This window comes from Stegostoma tigrinum, chromosome 25 (genome assembly GCF_030684315.1).
Source record: "Stegostoma tigrinum isolate sSteTig4 chromosome 25, sSteTig4.hap1, whole genome shotgun sequence".
In the NCBI taxonomy this organism is placed as follows: Eukaryota; Metazoa; Chordata; class Chondrichthyes; order Orectolobiformes; family Stegostomatidae; genus Stegostoma; species Stegostoma tigrinum.
In genome coordinates, this window is record NC_081378.1 from 25,779,028 (window position 1) to 25,802,545 (window position 23,518).

At 41.6% G+C, this 23,518-nt stretch overlaps 1 protein-coding gene across 4 annotated transcripts in view; it reads left to right on the plus strand.

The window, feature by feature from the left end:
• The window catches only part of LOC125463097 (guanine nucleotide-binding protein G(i) subunit alpha-1), a 171,667-nt gene that overhangs the window by 116,536 nt on the left and 31,613 nt on the right, over positions 1 to 23,518 (plus strand). The window contains exon 1 of one of the 4 annotated variants that reach the window (XM_048553820.2): positions 9,498 to 9,924. The exons of the other annotated variants lie outside the window; for them this stretch is intronic. Within the exon in view, the coding sequence (XP_048409777.1) occupies positions 9,807 to 9,924 (118 nt within the window). The 5' untranslated portion in view covers positions 9,498 to 9,806. Of the gene's footprint in view, positions 1 to 9,497; positions 9,925 to 23,518 lie in introns of those variants that run through there. 4 annotated transcript variants of the gene reach the window in all.

A 23,518-nucleotide genomic window follows, 5' to 3' on the forward strand; every position in this document is an offset into this window, starting at 1 on the left:
CAGCTGTTTCAGCCACTTTTTATTTCACTCAGTCTTTGCCTTTGTTTCATTCCATGTAACAGACTACAGTAGAACGGAGTGGCCAAAGATGGGCGGTGCTATGTCTGACGTAACAACTGCTCACCTTAGAGAAAAGAATCCATGTCTTATTGGGAGGAGACCATTATTTTTCAGTGGTGGTGCCAAAACCCGCATGGTTCAGTAACCAACTAAAATTCATTGCCAAGTATTGCTTTGTGCTTCCAATCACCAGCAATGTGATGTATTCTTAACATGTCCAAGCTTCTACTTGTATTTTGGAGCTGACTCCCTCTCATCATCTGCAGGCAAGAGTGGCACTGGAGGGTTTGAGTTATAAGGATAGGCTGGGACTTCTGTTCACTGGAGCATAGGAGGTTGAGGGGTAGCCATACAGAGGTTTATAAAATCATGACGGGCATAAACAAGCTGAATAGCAAAGGTCTTTTCCCTAGGGTAGGGAGTTCAAATCTAGATGGTATATTTTTAAGATGAGCGAAAAAAGATTTAAAAAAGGCCCAAGGGGCAACATTTTCATACTAAAGATAGTTCGTATGTGGAATGAACTCCCAGTGGAAATGGTGGATGCAGAAACGGTTATAACATTTAAAAGACATTTGGAGAGGTGCATAAATAGGAAAGGTTTAAATGGAGAGGTAATGGGAACTGCAGATGCTGGAGAATTCCAAGACAATAAAATGTGAGGCTGGATGAACACAGCAGGCCAAGCAGCATCTCAGGAGCACAAAAGCTGACGTTTCGGGCCTAGACCCTTCATCAGAGAGGGGGATGGGGGGAGGGAACTGGAATAAATAGGGAGAGAGGGGGAGGCGGACTGAAGATGGAGAGTAAAGAAGATAGGTGGAGAGGGTGTAAGTGGGGAGGTAGGGAGGGGATAGGTCAGTCCAGGGAAGACGGACAGGTCAAGGAGGTGGGATGAGGTTAGTAGGTAGCTGGGGGTGCGGCTTGGGGTGGGAGGAAGGGATGGGTGAGAGGAAGAACAGGTTAGGGAGGCAGAGACAGGTTGGACTGGTTTTGGGATGCAGTGGGTGGGGGGGGGGGCGGAAGAGCTGGGCTGGTTGTGTGGTGCAGTGGGGGGAGGGGACGAACTGGGCTGGTTTAGGGATGCAGTAGGGGAAGGGGAGATTTTGAAACTGGTGAAGTCCACATTGATACCATATGGCTGCAGGGTTCCCAGGCGGAATATGAGTTGCTGTTCCTGCAACCTTCGGGTGGCATCATTGTGGCAGTGCAGGAGGCCCATGATGGACATGTCATCTAAAGAATGGGAGGGGGAGTGGAAATGGTTTGCGACTGGGAGGTGCAGTTGTTTGTTGTGAACTGAGCGGAGGTGTTCTGCAAAGCGGTCCCCAAGCCTCCGCTTGGTTTCCCCAATGTAGAGGAAGCCACACCGGGTACAGTGGATGCAGTATACCACATTGGCAGATGTGCAGGTGAACCTCTGCTTAATGTGGATTCCCACAGCTACCTAGAATACACCTCCTAACCTTCCACCCACCCTCCTGCAAAAATTCCATCCCCTATTCCCAATTCCTCCGCCTCCGCCACATCTGCTCCCACGATAAGACATTCCACTCCCGCACATCCCAGATGTCCAAGTTCTTCAAGGACCGCAACTTTCCCCCCACAGTGATCGAGAACGCCCTTGATCGCGTCTCCCGTATTTCCCGCAACAAATCCCTCACACCCCGCCCCCACCACAACCGCCCAAAGAGGATCCCCCTCGTTCTCACACACCACCCTACCAACCTCCGGATACAACGCATCATCCTCCGACACTTCCGCCATTTACAATCCGACCTCACCACCCAAGACATTTTTCCATCCCCACCCCTGTCTGCTTTCCGGAGAGACCACTCTCTCCGTGACTCCCTTGTTCGCTCCACACTGCCCTCCAAGCCCACCACACCCAGCACCTTCCCCTGCAACCGCAGGAAATGCTACACTTGCCCCCACACCTCCTCCCTCACCCCTATCCCAGGCCCCAAGATGACATTCCACATTAAGCAGAGGTTCACCTGCACATCTGCCAATGTGGTATACTGCATCCACTGTACCCGGTGTGGCTTCCTCTACATTGGGGAAACCAAGCGGAGGCTTGGAGACCGCTTTGCAGAACACCTCCGCTCAGTTCGCAACAAACAACTGCACCTCCCAATCACAAACCATTTCCACTCCCCCTCCCATTCTCTTGATGACATGTCCATCATGGGCCTCCTGCACTGCCACAATGATGCCACCCGAAGGTTGCAGGAACAGCAACTCATATTCCGCCTGGGAACCCTGCAGCCATATGGTATCAATGTGGACTTCACCAGTTTCAAAATCTCCCCTTCCCCTACTGCATCCCTAAACCAGCCCAGTTCGTCCCCTCCCCCCACTGCACCACACAACCAGCCCAGCTCTTCCCCCCCCCCCCCACCCACTGCATCCCAAAACCAGTCCACCCTGTCTCTGCCTCCCTAACCGGTTCTTCCTCTCACCCATCCCTTCCTCCCACCCCAAGCCGCACCCCCAGCTACCTACTAACCTCATCCCACCTCCTTGACCTGTCCGTCTTCCCTGGACTGACCTATCCCCTCCCTACCTCCCCACCTACACTCTGTCCACCTATCTTCTTTACTCTCCATCTTCGGTCCGCCTCCCCCTCTCTCCCTATTTATTCCAGTTCCCTCTCCCCATCCCCCTCTCTGATGAAGGGTCTAGGCCCGAAACGTCAGCTTTTGTGCTCCTGAGATGCTGCTTGGCCTGCTGTGTTCATCCAGCCTCACATTTTATTGTCAAGGTTTAAATGGATATGGGATATAAGAAAGTTTGTCCAGTATGGACAAGTTGGACCGAAGGATTGTTTTTGTGCAGTATGAATTACGACTCTATGGTTTCTGCACAGTCTCCACTACGAAGGAACCAACTCCCATCGACAAACCATATCCTCCAACTTTGAGGAAGAAGACACAGACTCTTCAAAGAAAACACTAGCAAGGCTTTCTTCGGCACCCTCCATCAGGTCAGATAATAACACCTTAGGGCATTAACTAGAGTATGGTGGGATGAAATTGTTGTGAGCACACTATTGGCATGTTCCTCTAGCTGGATGAGGAAGAAGTGCTAAGGTTACTGGCACTCAAAGGACTGCTGGAGACCATGCACCTGCTCAGTCCAAGGCAGGAGAAAGCCTACGATGTCAGCCCTTAATACCACCTTGATTATACACAAACTGATAGATAAGCAGCAGGAATTTGGATTAAAGGTTGGAAGAGACCAGCAATACTATCTGTACTATGCTGACTCTGGCATTCATCCATCTGGCTACCTCCATGGGAAGGCTGATGGCTGTCATGCCCAAGATCTGCCAGCAATACACACAGGCCTGCACTCCGTTACTTTAAAAATTAGTCCATAGCAGCAGGGGAAATAAGGAATGTTGATCTGACTCCAAATGTGTCTTTCTGTCTAGGAGATAGGATGATGACAATAGGCCTGCACACAGAAATGTCCTCTCAGGACACTCAAAAGTTTCTGGGCCTTTCACTTCCGTTCTGCATGCAGCCATCTGCCTTAAGACAGTTCAAGCTGAAACTAGGGAGCCTGTATCTGGCTAGAAAACTCTCCGCATAACTGGGCCCTGTAGCCTCAAAAGCCCCCAAGGTGGTCCACCTCAAACTACAAGACCAATAGGATCTGATGATGGCCAGTCCCAGATCTAGTGGGAGGGAAAGAAAAAAAAAACCTTTTAAGATGTTGGTGGCACCGGTGACATTTCATAGCAGGTATAATTTCACATTTGTAACTATACACTCGCTTTACATCATCACCCTTGTGACTGACTGTCACTTTAACTATATAGCTACAACAATAAAGGTGAAGAAGTTACCCAACTTTAATGCCATGTGACGTTTATAATCTTGTCTAAAGGCCTCCCTCATACTAGTGCATGAGTAAAATGTTTTCAAGATTGAATGAGTGAGCAACAGATATTATAAATGTTTCCATCGGTTTACAACCTTCTTTTGTTAAACATCTGTAACAGCAAAGAAAGAACAAACCGATAGCTACATTTGCAATATTGGGATAAATGGCTTTTCACAAATGGCTTGCCTTTTACATGAGTACACTCAATGATTGATGTCATCACTCAGTTCCATTAAAAGTGGTTTCCTGTCTGGGTTGTTGCAGTTGTGCTGCTGTGCAGTAGGATGATGGTGATATTCCTTCCGATTTCCTTATTTTCTTAATTAGTACAATGTTGTGACTCAGATTCACCTCCTTTATCAGATCCACGCGTTGCTGCCACCAGTTGTCTAGACAACAGCATGAAAGGCTTATGTGGCCTATTCTGTTTGTACTCTACACAGTCACAGACCTATCCAAACATGGAAATCTCAAAGTTTCCAGCAAAAAGAAGAGATTCCACTTAAAACGAAGGACTGCAGTTTTCTGCATTTTCTATGCATAAGAGAGCTTTTGCTGGAAACTTTGTATTAGGAGGCTGCTCCACTTCTGCAGGTGGTTGCTGCTAGTTCTGGGTTTTGAGACACACATGATCTTCCATCAGTTTCTGTGGCCCCTTGTAATACAGCCGCTAAAGAGACAACAATAGTTGCTGTGCCTGGATCCATTGGCAATGGTTCCAACGAACCTATGTCGGCAATATTAGAAATAAAGCAGCTCCTCAGTATTGTGGTCAGTCAGCAGTTGCAACAGACAAACAGCATTTAATCATTGTCCAAAATTTAAGGAGGATGCATCTGAGCTGTCGATATAAACCTTAGACACATTTGACCTTATACAGATGTACACTGCATAAGCCTTATGTGAATTACAAGGGATTATAGGAGCATTAGCAACAGTAGTCTCCATATCTTCTGTCATACATAATTCCACAGATTCACCACCTTCCGACATGAGCAATGAGACCTCTCCCTCCACCCTCATCTCTAACATTTACCAAGAAAGGCAGCATTGTGTGTGAGATAACAATGCAAAAAATTTACTGTCCAAGGTGTGAGGAAAGCAGCTCCAGAATTTTATGCAGCCTAGATGACCTTTGAAAACAGTTCTTTATCAACTGACCCAAAATTAATTTGTTCTTGCACATCTCTACAGAAGGTGGGACTTGAACCTGGGATTTCTAGTCCCGAGGGGAGGTAGGGATACCACCCTCCTACAACAGCCTTATATGACCTTTGAATATGTTTCTGAATTATGGAATGCAGGTGAAATTTTAAGCTCAACTGGCATTATTTCTGCTTCACAACAATTAGTGGAGTCAATCTGTAATGATCAAAGAGCTGGATCATTATCTTGTGGCCTGGACTTGAATTCAACACAGTTAGTCACTGCCTTTGATGAATCTGCTGTCCTCCCAACCCTGAGAGTAACCTGCTCACCCCAACACTCCCACAGAACTCTGTGCTCTCCCATGTTCTGTCATCTCAATATACATAGAAACATTGAAAATTGGAGCAGGAGTAGGCCATTTGACCCATTCAGCCTGCTCCACCATTCAATGAGATCATAACTGATCTTAACACCTATCTCAACACCTTACTCCACAGTCTCCCCATACCCCTTTTACACCTTTGCTCTCTTGAAATCTATCTATTTATTTCTAAAATATATTCAGCACCTTGGTCTCCTTATGTTCTGTCATACATAATTCCAGATTCACCACGTTCCGACATGAGCAATGACAAGATAACTGTTTTTAAAAAAAAATGACCATGAAAAATTGAGATTCTTGATTTTGAGGAAAAAGAGGTCAATTTTCCACATGAGGATTTAATGACTAGATGAGAATCTGATTAGCCAGTGGTGAGGGTCTTATTTGCATATATTAACATCTCATTATTACTTAATCCTTCTTCATTTATATGCACATTGCAATTTTCCCAGCCAGGAGTAAAAAATAGTATAGCAGCAATTCTCAGTATGAAAGTCAGTGCAGTTACTTGGTGGCTGCAACTTGCCGATGTCATTTTCGTGACTCTAGTTTGACCGTCATTCCCAGCATCTTCAGGTATGCTGCATGGGTGGTGAAAACATGCATCCTCTATCCAAAGAGGTTGGCATTGGTAAAAGAACAGCATCACCACATCACAATGGCATATCTTAGACTCATTTATTTGACATTCAGCACTTCAACACCATGATGCGACAGGCAGCTATCTCATGCATTGGAACAAGATACATCTCGGGACTCTTAGTTTGCTTTCTTATAGTTCATTTGCTTTGCAACTACTTCAATGCTTGCAGCATCCCTGCATTGCCTTTTTGCACATTGCCACTTAATGAGAACTTGTATACTCAAACTATTTCCATCATAGTTTGCCTTTTCACACAGACACAAAGCAAGATAACCTGTCATGCCAGCAATAATCAATCAAGGGAGTGGACATGTTGCTGTATGGCACTATGCTACATCAGTCTGGCACTTACACCATATGCTAATAGCTTATGGGAAAGACATATTTGAATCATTTAGAAGAGGAGGATTCTGGGTAATCCAAGACCAGGAGACTCATTGAGGAGCTGGGAAAATTCTTCCTAATGTAAGCTTTTGAAACCCTAACACTGATCCCTGTGAGACTCTAATAGTAGCGGCTTGCCAACACACACACACACTATTTTCTGTTTGGTAATGAATCTTTTATCCATGCTAGTATGTTTCCTTGACACCATTTGATCTTATCTTGAACAGCAACCTGATGTGGCACATTATCAAATGCCTTTTAGAAATCTAAATATATCACATACACTGGCTCCCTTCTATCCAATGTGGGTGTTACCTCATCAAAAAAAATCTCATAGTTCAGTTACGTATGACGTTCCTTTTTAGAAAGCAATTCTACTCAAATGTTGAGTGACTTTCAAAGTATCCTTGCTAAAATCTCATTATTAATGGATTCAAGCAAATTTCCTATGACAGAAGCTAATCTAAATGCCCTATAGTTTCCTTTATGCTTTTGTTCTTACTTGAATGTTACATTTACTACGCTTTCATTTGCCTAAACCCTTTAAGAATCTAAGGAATTTTGGCAGATAATAGCCAATACATCTTCCACCTGGGCTGCCACTTCTTTTTAAACAATAGGATGCAGGCCTTCTGCTCCTAAGGACTTGTCAGCCTTAAGATTTTACTTTACAGATTTATTTGGTAGTTAGCAGTTACTTGTTTTCTCAACAGCGGTAAAGAAGACACCAAATTTTAGCTCCCTAGAATTTTTCAGTTTCATGCTCAAAAGTCATGAATTACTTTTTACTATTTGACCTAATATTTTCTAATACTTACCACTTAAATTGTAATCGAACTCTTGCTGTATATAATCCTAAAACATTTGAGCAACTTTAAGTTCACATATATTGCTATATATTAATCATTACTGCTAATGACTCCTATCAGATTGAACCACGTCTTTAGTAAAACACAATTTATTTTTGTGTATATTTCTATTCGGATGAGATTCATTATTTTGCTCACATCAGTGTTCTGCCTTAGTAGTTCTCTCTGTTCAAACACAACAAATATTAGATATTATGTGGATTTGTTAATTTCCTAATTTCTTATGGCATTTAAAATTCAAGAACAAAAATTTAAAAGTAACTCGGACTTACTACTGTGTGAAAAATAACACAGCACTTTTTTTTTAAGATTAGATTCCCTACAGTTTGGAAACAGCCCTTTGGCTCAACAAGGCCACAGCACCCCCTTGGAACATCCCACCCAGGCCCATCCCCCTATAACCCACACACTCCTGAACACTGGGCAATTTAGCATGGCCAATCCATCTAGCCTGCACATCTTTGGACTGTGGAAGGAAACCGGAGCACCTGGACGAAACCCACGCAGACACTGGGAGAATGTGCAAACTCCACACAGACAGTTGCCCAAGGCTGGAATTGAACCTGGGTCCCTGGCACTGTGAGGCTGCAATGCTAATCACTAAGCCACTGTGCTACCCCAAATGAAAATGTAAGTTTAATACTCTCTCCAAGGAACCAATCAACATTATGAAAGAACATTATTTTGTTCCTTAAGAGTATCGACTATTCATTGATTTTCCTGGTCAGCAGTTCTTTACATTATTACCATATTCTCTTCAGGCATGCGTACAGTGTGAGTAGGATTGAGGCAGGAAAATGGTGTGTCAACAATGGTGGGCTAAAGGAAGGGAGGTTTAAGAACTTCTGAAATCAGAGGAAGCAAAAATAGCTGGAGGTTATTACAAAGGTAAAGTAAATATGTCATAGCAGGAGTTAAAAATGATGATAAAGGCTTTAAGTTTAATATTTTGGGGAAATATGGAAACATTCAACGAATGCGAAGGAAGCTGAGTAAGTGGATAGGACACATTTATGGAGAGTAGTGCATGATAGACTAGCAAGCGAGTATATGAATGGTCAAGCCTAGAGGATGAAAAAAAGGGCTGAATAGGGTTAGAAGGAAAATAATGTTACGTTGTTGAGGAAAGCATTCTTTATGGAGGAGATAGCACAATACATAATTCAAGTGATGTCCTGAAAAGCTCTTATGACAATTTCTCTGGTTTAGCCTGAGAGAGTTATTGGATTGGAGTTGGAGTTAGAACCTACTTAATTTGCTGAGTTTAATTTGTGATATGCAAAAGATAATGTGAGCTATGGTTCACTTGGTAGCACTTGTACCAATAGTCGCAAGATTCTGGGTTCAAGTTCCACTCCACATTTTTAGCACAAAAATCAAGACAGACACCATAGTGACAAACTGGAGTCCTATATTTGTCAGAAGTGTCACCTTTTGGATCAGACCAAGTTAAACTGAGTCCCCATCTGTTTGGTCAATGTAAAAGAACTTTACATTGTTTGGGTTAGGGTTATTTGGTAGAGATGATTCAGTTAGATGAATAAACTGTTTCTGTTCTTACGTCTTAATAGTCACATGACCTATATTTTGGAACTATTTTAAAAAACATGCTTATCTCCCCTACCCTGGCTGATTATAAACATCGCCTTTTTTTCGCTGTGAACAATCACATTGCTGTTTGTGGGAGTTTGCTCTGCTCATAAGTTTCCTACATTGGTCAGTACATTTCGAAAAGTACTACTTCGGCGTAAATTAAGTTTGTCACGTGGTTGTGAAAAGCGTGATAGAAATGCAAGTGTTTCTACGTTGATTTTTCTCCAGTCAGTACGGCCCATCTGTATTAAAAGACTTGAAGTGGGGACAGGGCCGGATAACTGAGAATGTTAGCACAGACAGACAGAATAAGATGAAAAGATGGGGTGAAGAGTTAGACGCCAGAATGGAAGGGGTGTGTGACACGGAACATCCAACAGCCAACAGCAAAAACATATTTACACAGGTCGGAAATCGGCCTTTGTGGCTGTTGCCATGGGTTACCAGCCGCTTCCGTTGAGGCGATGCAGGCGACGCGGGTCTGACATCCGGGTCCCAGCGCCAACACGGTGTAGTACCGCGCATGCGCCGCAAGCGGATGGCGATCGGGCAGTTGTTGTTTGGCGAAGAATAAATAAATGAATCAGTCACTTGATTAATTTATGAGTTAGAGCTTCGGGGGGTGGTAAGGGGTATCGAACTGCAGGGAGGAGCTGCCTGAGGCTTGTCCCGATATCCCCGGGCGACTTTTTCTGTCTTCTTTTTCTCTCCCCACCTAATTTTGAAAGTGTTGCCTGGTTTCTGGGGAAACGGAAGCCACTTGTGTCGGGGGGCTCTGAGAGGAAACTGCTGCTCACTTGGAAACGCACGGAGAGAAAGCTCAGCCAGCAAAATGGGGTGCACGCTGAGTACCGAGGACAAAGCGGCGGTCGAGAGGTCCAAGATGATCGACAGAAACCTGCGGGAGGACGGGGAGAAAGCGGCGAGAGAAGTCAAGCTGCTGCTGCTGGGTGAGTGCGAGTCGGGGTCTGGAGGGAGAGGCTGGATCTCACCGACTCGATGGGGGGGGGAGCGAAAATGGCTCTTCACTATCCCTGCTGCCCGCATCCGTTCTTAGACCGCAACATCTAACTCACGCTGTCATCGCAGCAACTTTTTTTTAAATGCTGGGTTCACTCTCTTCCCCACACCCCCCCCCCCCCCCCGCTACCTGCCGCATAACCACAGTTTTTTTTTCGAGTATTTTACAGGTTTAGAGCTTGCTATCACGGCTTACCATCCAGTCTTTTTCTCTCATTCCTCCCCCTGTTTAGTACCGAAACAAAAACCGTTTTAATTAAAAGAAAAGGATGCTGGAAATATGAAACAAACACGGGAAACGCTGGAAAAATCCGGCAGTCTGGCAGTGGGAGAGGGGAAGAGTTGATGTTTCGAGTTTAATATCACACTTGAGTCATATTGGATCGAAATGTTAACTCTTTGTGTCTCCTCAGAATTGTCGTTTTGCCCAAAAGCATCAGCAGCGCGCAATTTATCTTCTGTCCTGAATGCCCAATAACACCAGCTGCCGCTTATTTTATTGCCGGCTAAAACAGAATTTGGATTTTAAAATGTACAGGAAATGAAACAATAAGATATCGCTACTTTTTTCGGTCTGCTTTGGTTAATTAAGAAAGTTTCTTATAAACCATTAACCAATTGCGCGATGTGTTTTTAACTTGCGCTAACATGCTGCTGGCATATAATAAAATCGGTTGCCGAAACTGAAATCTCATACGTCTTAGTTTCATTAAAAATTCAAATCTTGCGCGCATCTTCTTCAAGGTTTAGACTTTTAGAATACACAATGGAGGTAAGCAGACAATGACATGAAGCATTTATTCATGAGGTTTCCGCGTTTAGTGAAGCTTAATTCTCTGTTTGATCTCGAGTAAGAGCGTTATGGAAAACCTATTTGCAAGTCGTCTTCACGTGGAGTATCTCGGTTTACTGAGTTCTTATGATAGTTTGATTTACTATTAAACATCACAGATTTTGGGTGTGTTTATTACTTGAACAATTATTTCTCGTTTTCAGGAAGCAGCATTGCAGCATTCATGATGTAAATAGTGGGAAAATACGTTATGCATAAATTCGTAAACATTTGTTTCTACAGATCACAATTTAAAAAGAAATGACCTTAATCGCAATTCATTATCCTGGCAAAACAATGAATAGTGAATATCTAAGCAAATCTAAACGTCTTTCTTTATGCACTTATTGTTAATACCATGGATTAAAACTAATGCCTTTCAATTTTGTGGTTTTAATATTGCATCCTGATGGTGCTATCGCTTGTCTTTTATTACATATTATAATTAGGATGATAATACAGGGATTCTGGTGAGGTTATTTTTAGTGTAAACTATGACTGTGTATTTGTTGTGTTTCAAAGCCAGTTTTCCAAAGGGAGTTGCCTGTTGAAAATTGGGAGACTCTGACAATCGAAATGTAGTTCTGTACATTGCTAGCTAATTTCAAGGTTCATAATGAATTACCTAATGAGACAGCTTTGAGATGTGTGCTTTGCTATGTCTTTTATTTATTCATTTCTCCTGTAATGAGAGAACATGTCTTGGAATAGTTTAGACAGATCTGTTAACACGTACTGTATTTGTTATAGCAATTGAGATTGTAACTGATAATTGGAATAGATAATGTAATAGCATTAGACTAGAACAGTGTTGTCCAATATGTTAGCTACCTTGTCAAATGAGCAAATTATTAAAATTAGCAATATAAACACCGTTGAGCATGTGATCTCAGTGCTCTTATTGTCATGGAGTATCTTCAGTTGTCACCAGTTTGTGCATTTTTTGGTAAAGATATAGAAGCCAAAGAGTGTGGATGATTTTTGGTTGAGTGTAGTAAACTTGGGAATGGAGCAAGAGATGATGTGGCCTATGAAGCCTGATTTGCCATTTGCTATGATCATAGCTGAACGTTAGGATAAACCTTCAATTTCTCACCTATTTCCTATACTCCATGATTACATGCAAAATTAAAATGCTATCTGTTTTAGCTTTAAATATACACAATGACGGAGCGTCCACAACTGTCTCAGCTGGAGAGTTCTAAGGATTCTTAAGACCAAAGTGGATAATGTCACACTTCTCTCAGTATACTCCATCTGTCACATTGTCCACTCATGTAACCTGTTCAAATTTTTTTGCAGCTGCGTTGTGTCCTTGAAACAACTTGTTATCCCACCTAGCTTTGTATCATCAGCCAAGTTAGACAAAGAGAAATGCATCTAAATCAAGGATGTAGTTTCTAAGTAGCTGATGTCCCAAAACTGATCCTTATGACTCTCCACTAGCCCCAACTGCCATCTTTCCTTGCTTTTCGCTGTTCTGCCCATCTTTATATGTTGCTCCCCCTCTCTTGTGTGTTAACTTTCCATGTGGCACTTTTTATTTGATACCTTTTGAAAATTGAAATATGCAGTAAGTTCTGCCAAAATGCAAGTTTTGTTAACAAATAGGCCGTAATGAGATTGTTGATAACGCAAACTTTTTGCTGTACAGATACAGTGATTCTCCTATAGCAATTTCCCTGTAACGCAATTTTCTAAAGTGGGAGTTCTCACAAGATTGCAACTATTGTGTTATAGAAGAGCTACCTGTCCTGTCAGTTGAATTCCTCTTAATCTGTTGCATTCTCAAAAAAGAACCAATACATTTGTCAAACTTGTTGAACACTTTTGTAAAACCATGTTGACTTTGGCCAAATATGTTGTTTTTTTTGAGTGCATTGACGAGAACACCTCAATAAATTCCAGTAGTTTCCTGAATGGTGGAGCTATATTTGCTAACTTCCAATTTGCTGAGACTGTTAGAGTCTAGGGAATTTTGGGGGGGTGGGAGGGAGAACATTATCAGTGCATCCACTTTATCTGCAGCTCTCCCTTTTCAGAACCTTAGGAAATGACCCACCAAGTTTGGGGGATTTGTTGGATTTTTGTCCCATGGATTTCTCCAGTACCTTTCCCCGATTTTAATTTAGTTTTTCTCTTTAGCCCCCAGATTAGCTAACATTTTTGGTATGTTACTTGTGTCTTCTATTTTAGAGACATAACATTTGTGTCTGTAATTTCCTCATTATACCTTCTCTTGTCTCTGAGTCTGAGGGACCAGACCTTACTTTTTTACCCTTCTTTAATTTATACACTTATAATATATTTTGACATCTCTGTTTATATTGCTGGCAAGTATACTTGAAGTTTTCATGGCCGTATCATGGCCATGTTTCTAAAACACTCTCAATCTTCATACTTACTAATATTCTTCGCAACATTTATAACGCTATTCTTTTAACCAATGCTAACCTTAACCTTCTTGCTGAACCACAGTTGGATTTTTCTTTTAATAGAATGTATTTTTGTTGATCATTTGGCATTATTTCATTAAATGATTCTCACTTTCTTTCTCCCCTGCGTTTTAATATCTATTTGTACAATCAACCTTAGCCAGTTCATCCCTCAGATTTTTGTATTTAAATTTCTTGAAACTTGTTTCATGTTTGTGATTGTGGAGGGTGTCACAGTCAAAGACAATGAGGGATTCATTTGTATTATGATCGCTATTTCCCAGTGGATCTTTTTCTATGAGGTTACTAATTAACCATGCCTTGTAATAGAATCTAGGTCTAAAACAGCTTTATCCTTGGTTCATTCCTCAATGTGTTGCTTCAGGAAACTGCCAGAAAAGCATTTTGCAAACTGAGAATTTCAGCCAACTTTTGCTCATTTGGCTGTTTCAGTTTGTGATAAGAATAAAGTCAACTACGACTAAGTATGCAGGAACTCTATAAATTACTTGTAGTGGTGCTTTCCGTTGCTTTCTGTTCCTAATCTCCACCTATACTGAATATACGACCTAATTTTTTGATCCAAGATCTTTACTCGCAATGTTCTTGTGTTCTGTTAGCATCAGAATTCTTCTCATTGTGCTATCTTTTCAATGTCATGTAATCTGGAATATTTATTTTTCAAGCTTATGGCCATGTCTTTGTTCTGGTGATCGGATCTAAACCATTTATCTCTCTGACTCTTTGTGCTACTTGATTAGTTTATCTATCTTGCTATGGATACTTTACATAGTAAGGCAAAGGTTAAAGAGTAAAAGCAAGTAACTCCCCTCCTGACTAACCAATAACTGTCCACCATCTACAAGGTACAGGTCAAGAGTGTGATGGAATATTTTACATGTTTTGTTTATTCTCTTGGAATGTGGACATTTTGTTTATTGCCCTTGAGAAGGTGGTGCTGAGCTTCTTTCTTGAGCTGCAGCAGTCTACGTGTTGGAAGTTGTTCCACGATGCCCATAGGGAGGGAATTCTTGCCAGGTTGGATGCAGCTCCAACAGCAGTCAAAGCTCAACACTCTCTTTAAGACAAAACATCTTGCATGACGGGAACCCCATCTGCAGCCTTCAACATTCAGTCCCTCCACCATTGTTGCATAATGACAGAATTGTGTATCATCTATAAGATGCAGTAAAATAACTCTCAAAGGTTCCTTTAGTAACCTCTTGCAAATCTTTGACCTAGACCATCTAGAAAGACATGAGCAACAAATGCATGAGAACACTACCCGTAAGTTCCCTTCCAAATCCCCACCATCCATCCTGGTTTCAAACTATATTGCTATTCCTTCCCTGTTGCTGCGTCAGAATTCTAGAATGTGCTTCCTTACAGCACCGAGTGTCCCGACACCATGTAGTCTGCTGTAGTTGAAACAGTGAGCTCACCGTCACATCAGGTCTAGCTAGGGATAGCCAGTGAACGCAGGCTTTGCTAGAAATACTCACATTCCGTGAATGAATAAATGAGAAAGTAATCTTTTATGCTGCTGTTATCTGCATGCTGTCTCTCTTGCAATCATTCATATTGTGTCAGTTTCTAATTGCACTCCAACCCCTACCACATTTAGTGTCTTGGATATTGGCCTTGTGTTCCATGTTGCAGTGTGCTAATCCCAGCCCCAGTTTAAGTGAAGCCCAACCTGACTAAACAGTTCTCTCTTTGGTGTTGTGTCCCACAAATCAAAACTCCTTCTTCCTACACCAGTCTGAGTCATTTAATTCCATGTCATTCAGGAACAGGTTGTTATATATTCAAATGGTTGAATATGTGAACTTGACAATGTTGTACCCTGTTTAAAATACTCTTGAAAGATGATCTAAATTTAGGAGGATGTAAGCATTTTTATATATTGTTATACCTGACCCTGGGTAAGATTCGTCAATTTATGGTTCCAAATGGGTTACCTCAAATTGTTAAGCTCTTAGGTGAGATGGTTGAACTGGTATCCTGTCTTTATTCACCAGCCACCTTGTTTCATCCTTACTTGGTTAATTTAAACATGGATTCCTTTCTGTCTGACCGAAATGAATATATACTTAAAAGCTGTCAGTTTAGCCAGGCTCTCTTGAATTAACAAAAATGAGCTTATGAATTACTAAATGTGAAAAGAAGTAGTAAGCATAGTTAATAATTACTAGCAATTAGTTTAAGTCTGAAACAGGAAGTTATAATGGGAAGCAAAGAGATGGCAGACCAATTAAAAATATATTTTTGTTCTGACTTCATAAAGGATAGTGCAAATAACATGCCAAAAATGTTGAGGAATGCAGGATCTAGTGAGAAGGAACAGCTACAGGAAATTGGTATTAGTTGGGAAACAGTGTTGAGGAAATTGATGGGGTTAAAAGCTGACTAATCCCCAGGGCCCAATAATCTACATCCTATACTTCTTGAGGAAGTGGCCTTAGAAATAGTGGATGTATTCATGGTCATCTTTCAAGACTCTAGAATGGTTCCTATGGATTAGAGTTTAGCTAATGTATTTCCCAGATTTGTGTCCTCTGCAAACCCAGAGATAAATTGAAATCCCCTAATACATTGACACTATTGTTATTACATCCTTTAGTGAATTATCTACATATGTGCTTCACTATTCCCTGCTGGCTGCTTTGACTGGATTAGGCCCCCCCGAACAATGCCCCCTATTTATTCCTAAGCTCTATTCACAAAGCCTTGTTTGAAGACCCTTCCAAGATATTGTCCCTCCAACTGCAGCAACTGACTCTTTAATTCATGACGTGACTCCATTCATCTTTTACACCCCTTTTCCCCCCTCCCCCCGAAGATCCTACATTCTCGAATGTTGAGTTTCTAATCCTACCCCTCCCTCAACTAAGTCTCTGTGGCATCAATATCACAATTCCACATCTTGTCTTTAAGTCCTGTAGAATTAGAAGCCATGCAGCCTTACCTTGTTCCCCTGAATTGCAACATGGCTGAATGCTCTCAATTCTTGTTCGCTTATTACAGTATGCTGTATCTGTATTCTACTAATGCTCTGTGCCACCCCGCTACCCTCCTCCTCCCCCCCCCCCCCCCGAAATAATTTAAACACTTCTCAACTGTGCATGTGCCCATGAGGAGGTTGGGGCCATTCTGCTTCAGGTACAGACCACACCACTTAGTCCTATTTTCCACAGAAATGCTTCCAGTGATCCAGGAATCAAAAACACTCCCTCCTGCAACAACTCATGAGCATTAATATTCCCTACATTCCTAGCTGTATACTTGAGCATTTGGTACTGGGAGTAATCCAAAGGTTATAACCTTAAAGATTCTGCTTTTTAACCTACTACTTAGCTCCCAGAATTTTTATGCAAGACCCAATCCCTCGTTCTTTCTGTATTATTGATATCAATGTGTTGTACTACAACAGCTGACTTGCCACGCTTCCACTTCAGGATGCCCTATAACTATTCCGCTACATCCCTACCTCTGGCCCCAGGGAAGGCAACGCGTCATCCTGGAGTCATATCCAAGGCTGCAGAAACACCTGTCTGTGCCCCTCATGGTAAATTGAGTCATTTAACACTATTTCCCTTGGACTCTTACTCTTCTCTCCTTGTCCAGTTGGGCCACCCTTTTTATGCTGTGCTTCTTCGTGGAACCTTCACTTGTTTTCCGATTCCGAAAAGCACTTATCAAGTGGGATATTCTCTAAGGTTTTCCTGTTTATCTGTCTTGCCTTTTTCTCTGCCTGGTAGTCACCCATACCTTCTCTGCCTGACATTCCATAGTCTGTGGGGTGACCATCTGAGAAAACATGCTATCCACAGAGAAGTGCATCCAAAAGTTGGGAGGCTGTGACTCCAACCAACACATCTCCAAGGCTTTGTGATCAAGCTGTTTGAACTGGCAGCACTTCCTGCAAATGTAGTCATCCAGATTGGTAGAAGCATCTTGGTATCCCCACATGCTGCAGATTGTACAATGCACTGGCTTGGGCTCCCCTAACTTGTTCAGTTAAATTTAAAAACCATACATTTTAGACTACTGGAAAGGAAAAAAAAAAGACTGAACTCTTAGATAATAAAGCGTGAAGCTGGATGAACGCAGCAGGCCAAGCAGCATCTCCGGAGCACAAAAGCTGACGTTTCGAGCCTAGACCCTTCATCAGAGAGGGGGATGGGGTGAGGGTTCTGGAATAAATAGGGAGAGAGGCAGAGGCGGACCGAAGATGGAGAGAAAAGAAGATAGGTGGAGAGGAGAGTATGGGTGGGGAGGTAGGGAGGGGATAGGTCAGTCCAGGGAAGACTGACAGGTCAAGGAGGTGGGATGAGGTTAGTAGGTAGGAAGTGGAGGTGCGGCTTGGGGTGGGAGGAAGGGATGGGTGAGAGGAAGAACAGGTTAGGGAGGCAGAGACAGGCTGGGCTGGTTTTGAGATGCAGTGGGGGGAGGGGAAGAGCTGGGCTGGTTTTGGCATGCGGTCTCTTAATTGTGTAGATCCTATATGCCGAAAGCTAAAAAAACTATGAAAACTGTAAATGTAATAAAAATAATTATGAATTATGATAGAATATTTAAAAATAGTAAAGGACAGTAGGGAAGTCAGAAAAAGCATAAAAGAGAAATACCCACCCCCACTACCTGAGATGTCACACTGGCAAGTTCACTCATTATAGCAGAACTGCTGCAGCTTATTTGCCAGTTCTTTTCCCTGCAATGGAGCAAGAATCAATCCTGACAGGGCAAGATGGGTGGAAGTCCAAACGCAAACAGAGAAACCTTCTTCCCCACTCTCCACTGACCAAAATCCAGAGACGTGCACCTGATGTACAGCTGATATTGTGCATTTTTGGAAAAAGAATGTCTGCTGTACAGAAATAATTTACAGCGGACAGTTTGCTGTTGAGCAAGGGTGCCAATAGCCCCTCATTACCTTTGTAGCCGCAAGAGATCACAGTTCAATCTGTTTTGACTTGTCTCGTTTCCCCCTTTTTGATGAGTGGGGGGAAGGGGTTGTGGGGTCATGGTGTGGGGGATGTGAGGAGAAGCTAAGGTATGACTTTCTTCCCAATATATCATTCTAATGGGCAAGCGTTCAGTGTCAGCTTGATCATTCTTAAAAATATTGTTGAGCTTCGTAACATGGTGATTGTGAGTACATCCTGAAATCTCATCATTTTGATGGAAGTGCCTTTTATCCTGAGTGCACAAATGTCAGTTTTTGAAACCTATATTTTAAAATGGAAGACATTTGTATATTTTAGGCGGTACTATTTCAGTTAATGGAGTTGCTGTTGCAGCTGGAACATAGCTGAGTTTATCATTTGCAGAACAATCATATTTTAGTCACTGCTGTACATAATTTATTTAAAGGAATGAAACTATATGATAATATACAGAAGCACTTTGTTTAATGCATTGGTCTTTGAAGTCGCACTGGTTAAGTGGAAATTTAATTTTTATATTTTTATATTAATTTGAACTGTAAACAAAATGAACTGCATCGGTAATCACCCATGTTCTAAGATACTTAATGCTTATCTAATATCAACTGTCAAAAATAAAATTGTAGACTGAATGAACTAGAATTGTGAATAATAAAACATTTTGTTATAAAGAGGTTGTTTTACTCATTGGTGACTGCTGGAATTGTGAAAGTTTTATCCAATTAGTCCCATCTCCTCTTTCAAGTATCTATTTGCCCCTCCCAAGTCCTTTGTTCTTCTGAAGGTTCCCCATTGTATTTTCAGTCAGTACATTCTAGGCTGTCAAAGCTCACTATCATAAAAACAAACCATTCTCTTTTTTGGTGAATCACTTTTCAAGTAGCTTCAAGCTGTGTTTTTCTAGTTACCAGCCACCCCTCTCCAGTGGAAGCTATGAAAACCTTTCATAATTATGACTATGGCAATTTCTCAAACCTTCAGAACAAGCCTAACATCTTTAGCTCTCCACATAGCTGTAAAGAAAGTTTTTTTTTATTACATTTCTGTGTATCTAATGTGAGATTATATAAAAAAAGGAGCAGGAGTAGGATGGCCCATTAAATCTGCTCTGCCGTTTTGATAAAGTTTATTTCTGGCCAAGAATGCTGAAAACGTAATAAATGAAAAATAGCTATTTTGAAAATTTCTCCAGGATATTCCTGGGATTGCAGGATTTATTTGTTTAAAATTGAAAAATGGCTACTGAGTTGTATGAATCATTTCTAAATGTGAATTGTTGCACACTCTTGAGATGTTAGAAATGCTATTGTATTGTACATTTAGGCAAGTAAATTGGTTGTTGTAAACTGGCATAGTGAGTGCCCAGAAAGTTTGAATAAGATATATTTTGGAAATCATCCATTGTCTGAAGGCCAGTCACTGTCACGGAATTTTGTAACTTCAGTCCAAGGTCGAGAATTAGAATCGGACCAGAACAATGTCTGATATCAAAGTTTTGTTCCAGTTTGGTAATGTTTAAATATTGCCTTGTAGATTTTTTCGAAAGCAATTACTTTTCTGTGTGTCGGAAGGGTGCACATTTTCAAAATTCAGTTAATTTTTCCTCCAAAGCAATGCTACTGGTCTATGAAAAGGAGGAATTTTTTTGTTAATACGTTTATTTTAAATAAGTCTGCCACAAGTTGCCACAATATCATCACCATGCCTTTCAGTGTCAGTAATGCCGATGTCATGGTGTTCCTAAACTGTAGTTTCTAAAATATTTGGCAGGTCAGATAGTATTTGTGGACTAAACTACCAACATGGACCATTTCTCAACTGCTGTCTAATGGAGAGATATGTGAAAGGTTCACTTCTGTTGAGCGAATAGATGAATAATCTGACCTCAATATTTGTGGCGTTTTCTGCTTCTCAGACCTCTAGAAGGAGCAGTTGTATTTCTTTACCATTTTGCTAAGTAGCTTACCAGTACCAGCACTTATTATTTGAGGTTACATTCCAGTTGTTCTCCATGCTTTTTCCTTTCAAATCATGAGAGTGACCCTGTATATTGCTGTCATTCTATAATTAAATGAACTGACCATGAACTTGATATAATACTGACTGGACCTTTTTCATGCTGTAAATGCATTTTATTGTTTTGCATATCTGGAAAAAGCTTAACTGAAATGGGCTGTTGCAACATGCACCTGCCTGTTATACTGGGTGCTGAGTATCATGTCCACTCTGAGACTACTTGTGCCGCCTTTTTTCAAACTTTCTTCAGGTGTACCTTGTTATCAATGTGACTTTTTACAAGGTGGTTTTGTTCTATGCTGTTCTCAAGTCAAATTAAATGGACTAGGAAAGGGGTTATTTAGTCTGCTATGTATTCTGCCTGACAGCAAGCCTGTGTGGTTTGGTTGCAGCAAAGTTTAGGAACCCAGACTCAGAGCTACCAAGAGCAAGATGCTAAATATTCACCTTTGGAAACCAAGACAGGAACAACTGGGCTCAACGGACAAATTTTCTGGCTGTGATTTTGAGCACCAAGTGTGCAAAAGAGGTCTAAAAGAGAAACAGGTTATAACTGGTATGAGCAAAAAGGAAAAGGTTGCTGAGCTTGTGAATTTTATATTGCCTTTGCTACCTATACCCCTGAAAGGGGAAAAGATCGACTTCACAGACACAACAGCCAAGGACAGCAAAAAGAGTTTATACAATTTCCAAACAAAAACCCAGATCCTACTCAATTGGAAAGATACAAAAACCAGCAAAGGACCACATAGCAGCTTATAAGAGCTACTAACAGGGATTATGAAAGGAAATCTGAAAGGGACATCAAAATCAATAGAAATGTTATAATTACATGAAAGGAGAGCAGATGGCAGGAGCAATGTTGGTCTTCTAAAGACTGAAAGTAAGAATATTATCAAAGACTATGATGGAATGGCGGACATATTGAATAATTACATCTAGAGTAGATTAGGTTGAAGTTGAGAGGCAATGACTAATGGATTGGGAATAGAGATTGTGGCTCAGTGGTTAGCACTGCTGCTTTACAGTGCCAGGGACCCGCATTCGATTCCACCTTCGGGTGACTGTCTGTGTGGAGTTTGCACATTCTCCCCATGTCTGCGTGCGTTTCCTCTGGTTTCCTTCCACAGTCCAGGCTAGCTGGATTGGTCATGCTAAATTGTCCTTAGTGTTCAGAGATGTGTAGATTATGTGGGTTACTGGGGATGGGTCTGGGTGGGATGCTGTCGGAGTCAGTGTGGATTTGTTGGGCGAAGGGCTTGTTTCTACACTGTAGGGATTCTGTGATCTAAAGCACAGGTAATGAGGAAATAAATGACATTTATGACAAGTGACAAATCTGAGACCTGACAGTTTCCATCGAGGGTGTTAAAGCAAGTTGGAGAGCAACCTGTCGACTCCCCAGCTATGTAATCTTTCAGAACTCCCAAGCTAAAACAGTTATCATCTGGATTAGAAAGTTGCAGGTACCGCTCTGCTTTTTGAGATGGGTGAAAGAGGAAAACCCAGGGAGTCACAGACCAGTTAGCCTAACGTGTGTCACAGGGAAGGTTTTGGAGTCTGTCATCAAGGATGGGATAACTGAACATCTTGAAAATTCCCAGTTAGTCTGAAAGAACCAACGTGGATTCGTGACAGGTTATGCCTGACAATCCTCATTGAATTTTTGAAGAGATGACTAAGGTAGTAGACAGAACAATGTTTATGGATGTTATTTATGGGGACTTCCAGGAGGCATTTAAAGAGATTCTTAACAAAGGTTGAATTCCATGGTATTGATGGCAAATTCCTGAGGTGGTTGGAAAAGTGGTTGAGTGGCAAGTGGCAGAAAATAGTGATAACAGGTAGGTACTCAAATTAGCAGGATGTGATCAGTGGTGTCCCACGATGGTTTGTATTAGGGCCTCAGTTATTCCTATTATTTAGTAACAAATTGGATAATGGCCACCAAAAGTCATATATCCAAATTTGATGTCAAAGCTTTACAGCATTGTAGATGGTGTAGATAACATCATAAAATTAAAATGGAGTATTGATACACGAAGTGCATTTGCAAAACTATGGCAGATGTAAGCAATGTGAGGTTATCCATCTTAGGCCATCAAAGGTTGGATCAGGGTACTTTATAGATGGTATGAAGTTAAATACAGTGGGTGCCCAAAAAGACATGGGGGTTCAGGTGCTTAGATCTTTAAAATATCACAAACAGGTGCAGCAAATAATCAAGAAAGCTAATAGAATGCTGGCCTTTATATCTACAGGATTGGAGTACAAGGATGCAGAAATTACACTGCAGTTATACAGAATCCTCTTTCGACCCCACTTGGAGTACTGGGTACCATCCCTGAGAAAGGGATATGTTGGCCTTGGAGAGAGCCCGTGTAGATGTACCATATACATGAATGATACCTGAGAGATTCAGAAGTTAAGTCATATGACGAGAGAGTACACAAATTTTTAAGCCAGTTTTTCCGTGGCATTTAGGTTAAGGAACGTTTGACCAAAGCTTTAAAGATATTAACAAGAAGAAACAGGACAGATAATTATATGTTTCCATTGGTTGAGAACTCCAGAGCTCGGGAGTATAGTCTGAGAATTAGGGTCAGACCATTCAGGAGAGCTGTTTGGAAGCACTTCTACACACAAAGGATAGTAGATGTTTGGAATCCCTACCACAAATGGCAGTGGATGCAGGACCAGATACAAATTTAAGATAAATTTTTGTTCAGCAAGGTACTAAGGAAAATGAGCCAAAGGCAGTTATTTGGAGTAAGGCCACACGTCAGCCATGATCAAATTGAATAGTGGTGCAGGCGCAAAAGGCTGAATGACCTACTCCCGTTTGCCTGTTCCTATTGTCCTAAAGACTGTGCAGGATGTGACCTAGTAAGGCCTAGGGAAAGAAATCATCAAAGTGAGTCTTTTTGTTGAATGTCGATACTTTAGGACTTAAAAGTCCACTCCAGTCTCCAATGTCTGGCAAGTAATGAAACTGGAAGATGAGAGTCCATTAGAATCTGGGGATAACTGTGGACTGTTTCCTGCAAAGACTGGAGTCCTGTGGAGCTCCCCTGCTGCCTGACTTATGTTCCTCCAGCTTCACAGTGTTTAACTCCAGCATCTGTAGTTTTTTGCTATCTCCGTTGCCTTGTGGAGAATTGTTTTTATTATACTGTTCCTCGTGAGTGTTGCCACTGGGCTAGTAAGATCCCAGAATGAAATCGGGCTTTATAAGTTAAAATAAACAGAAGCAAAATGAAGTGATGTTTTCTCACTAGAATATAAATATGCA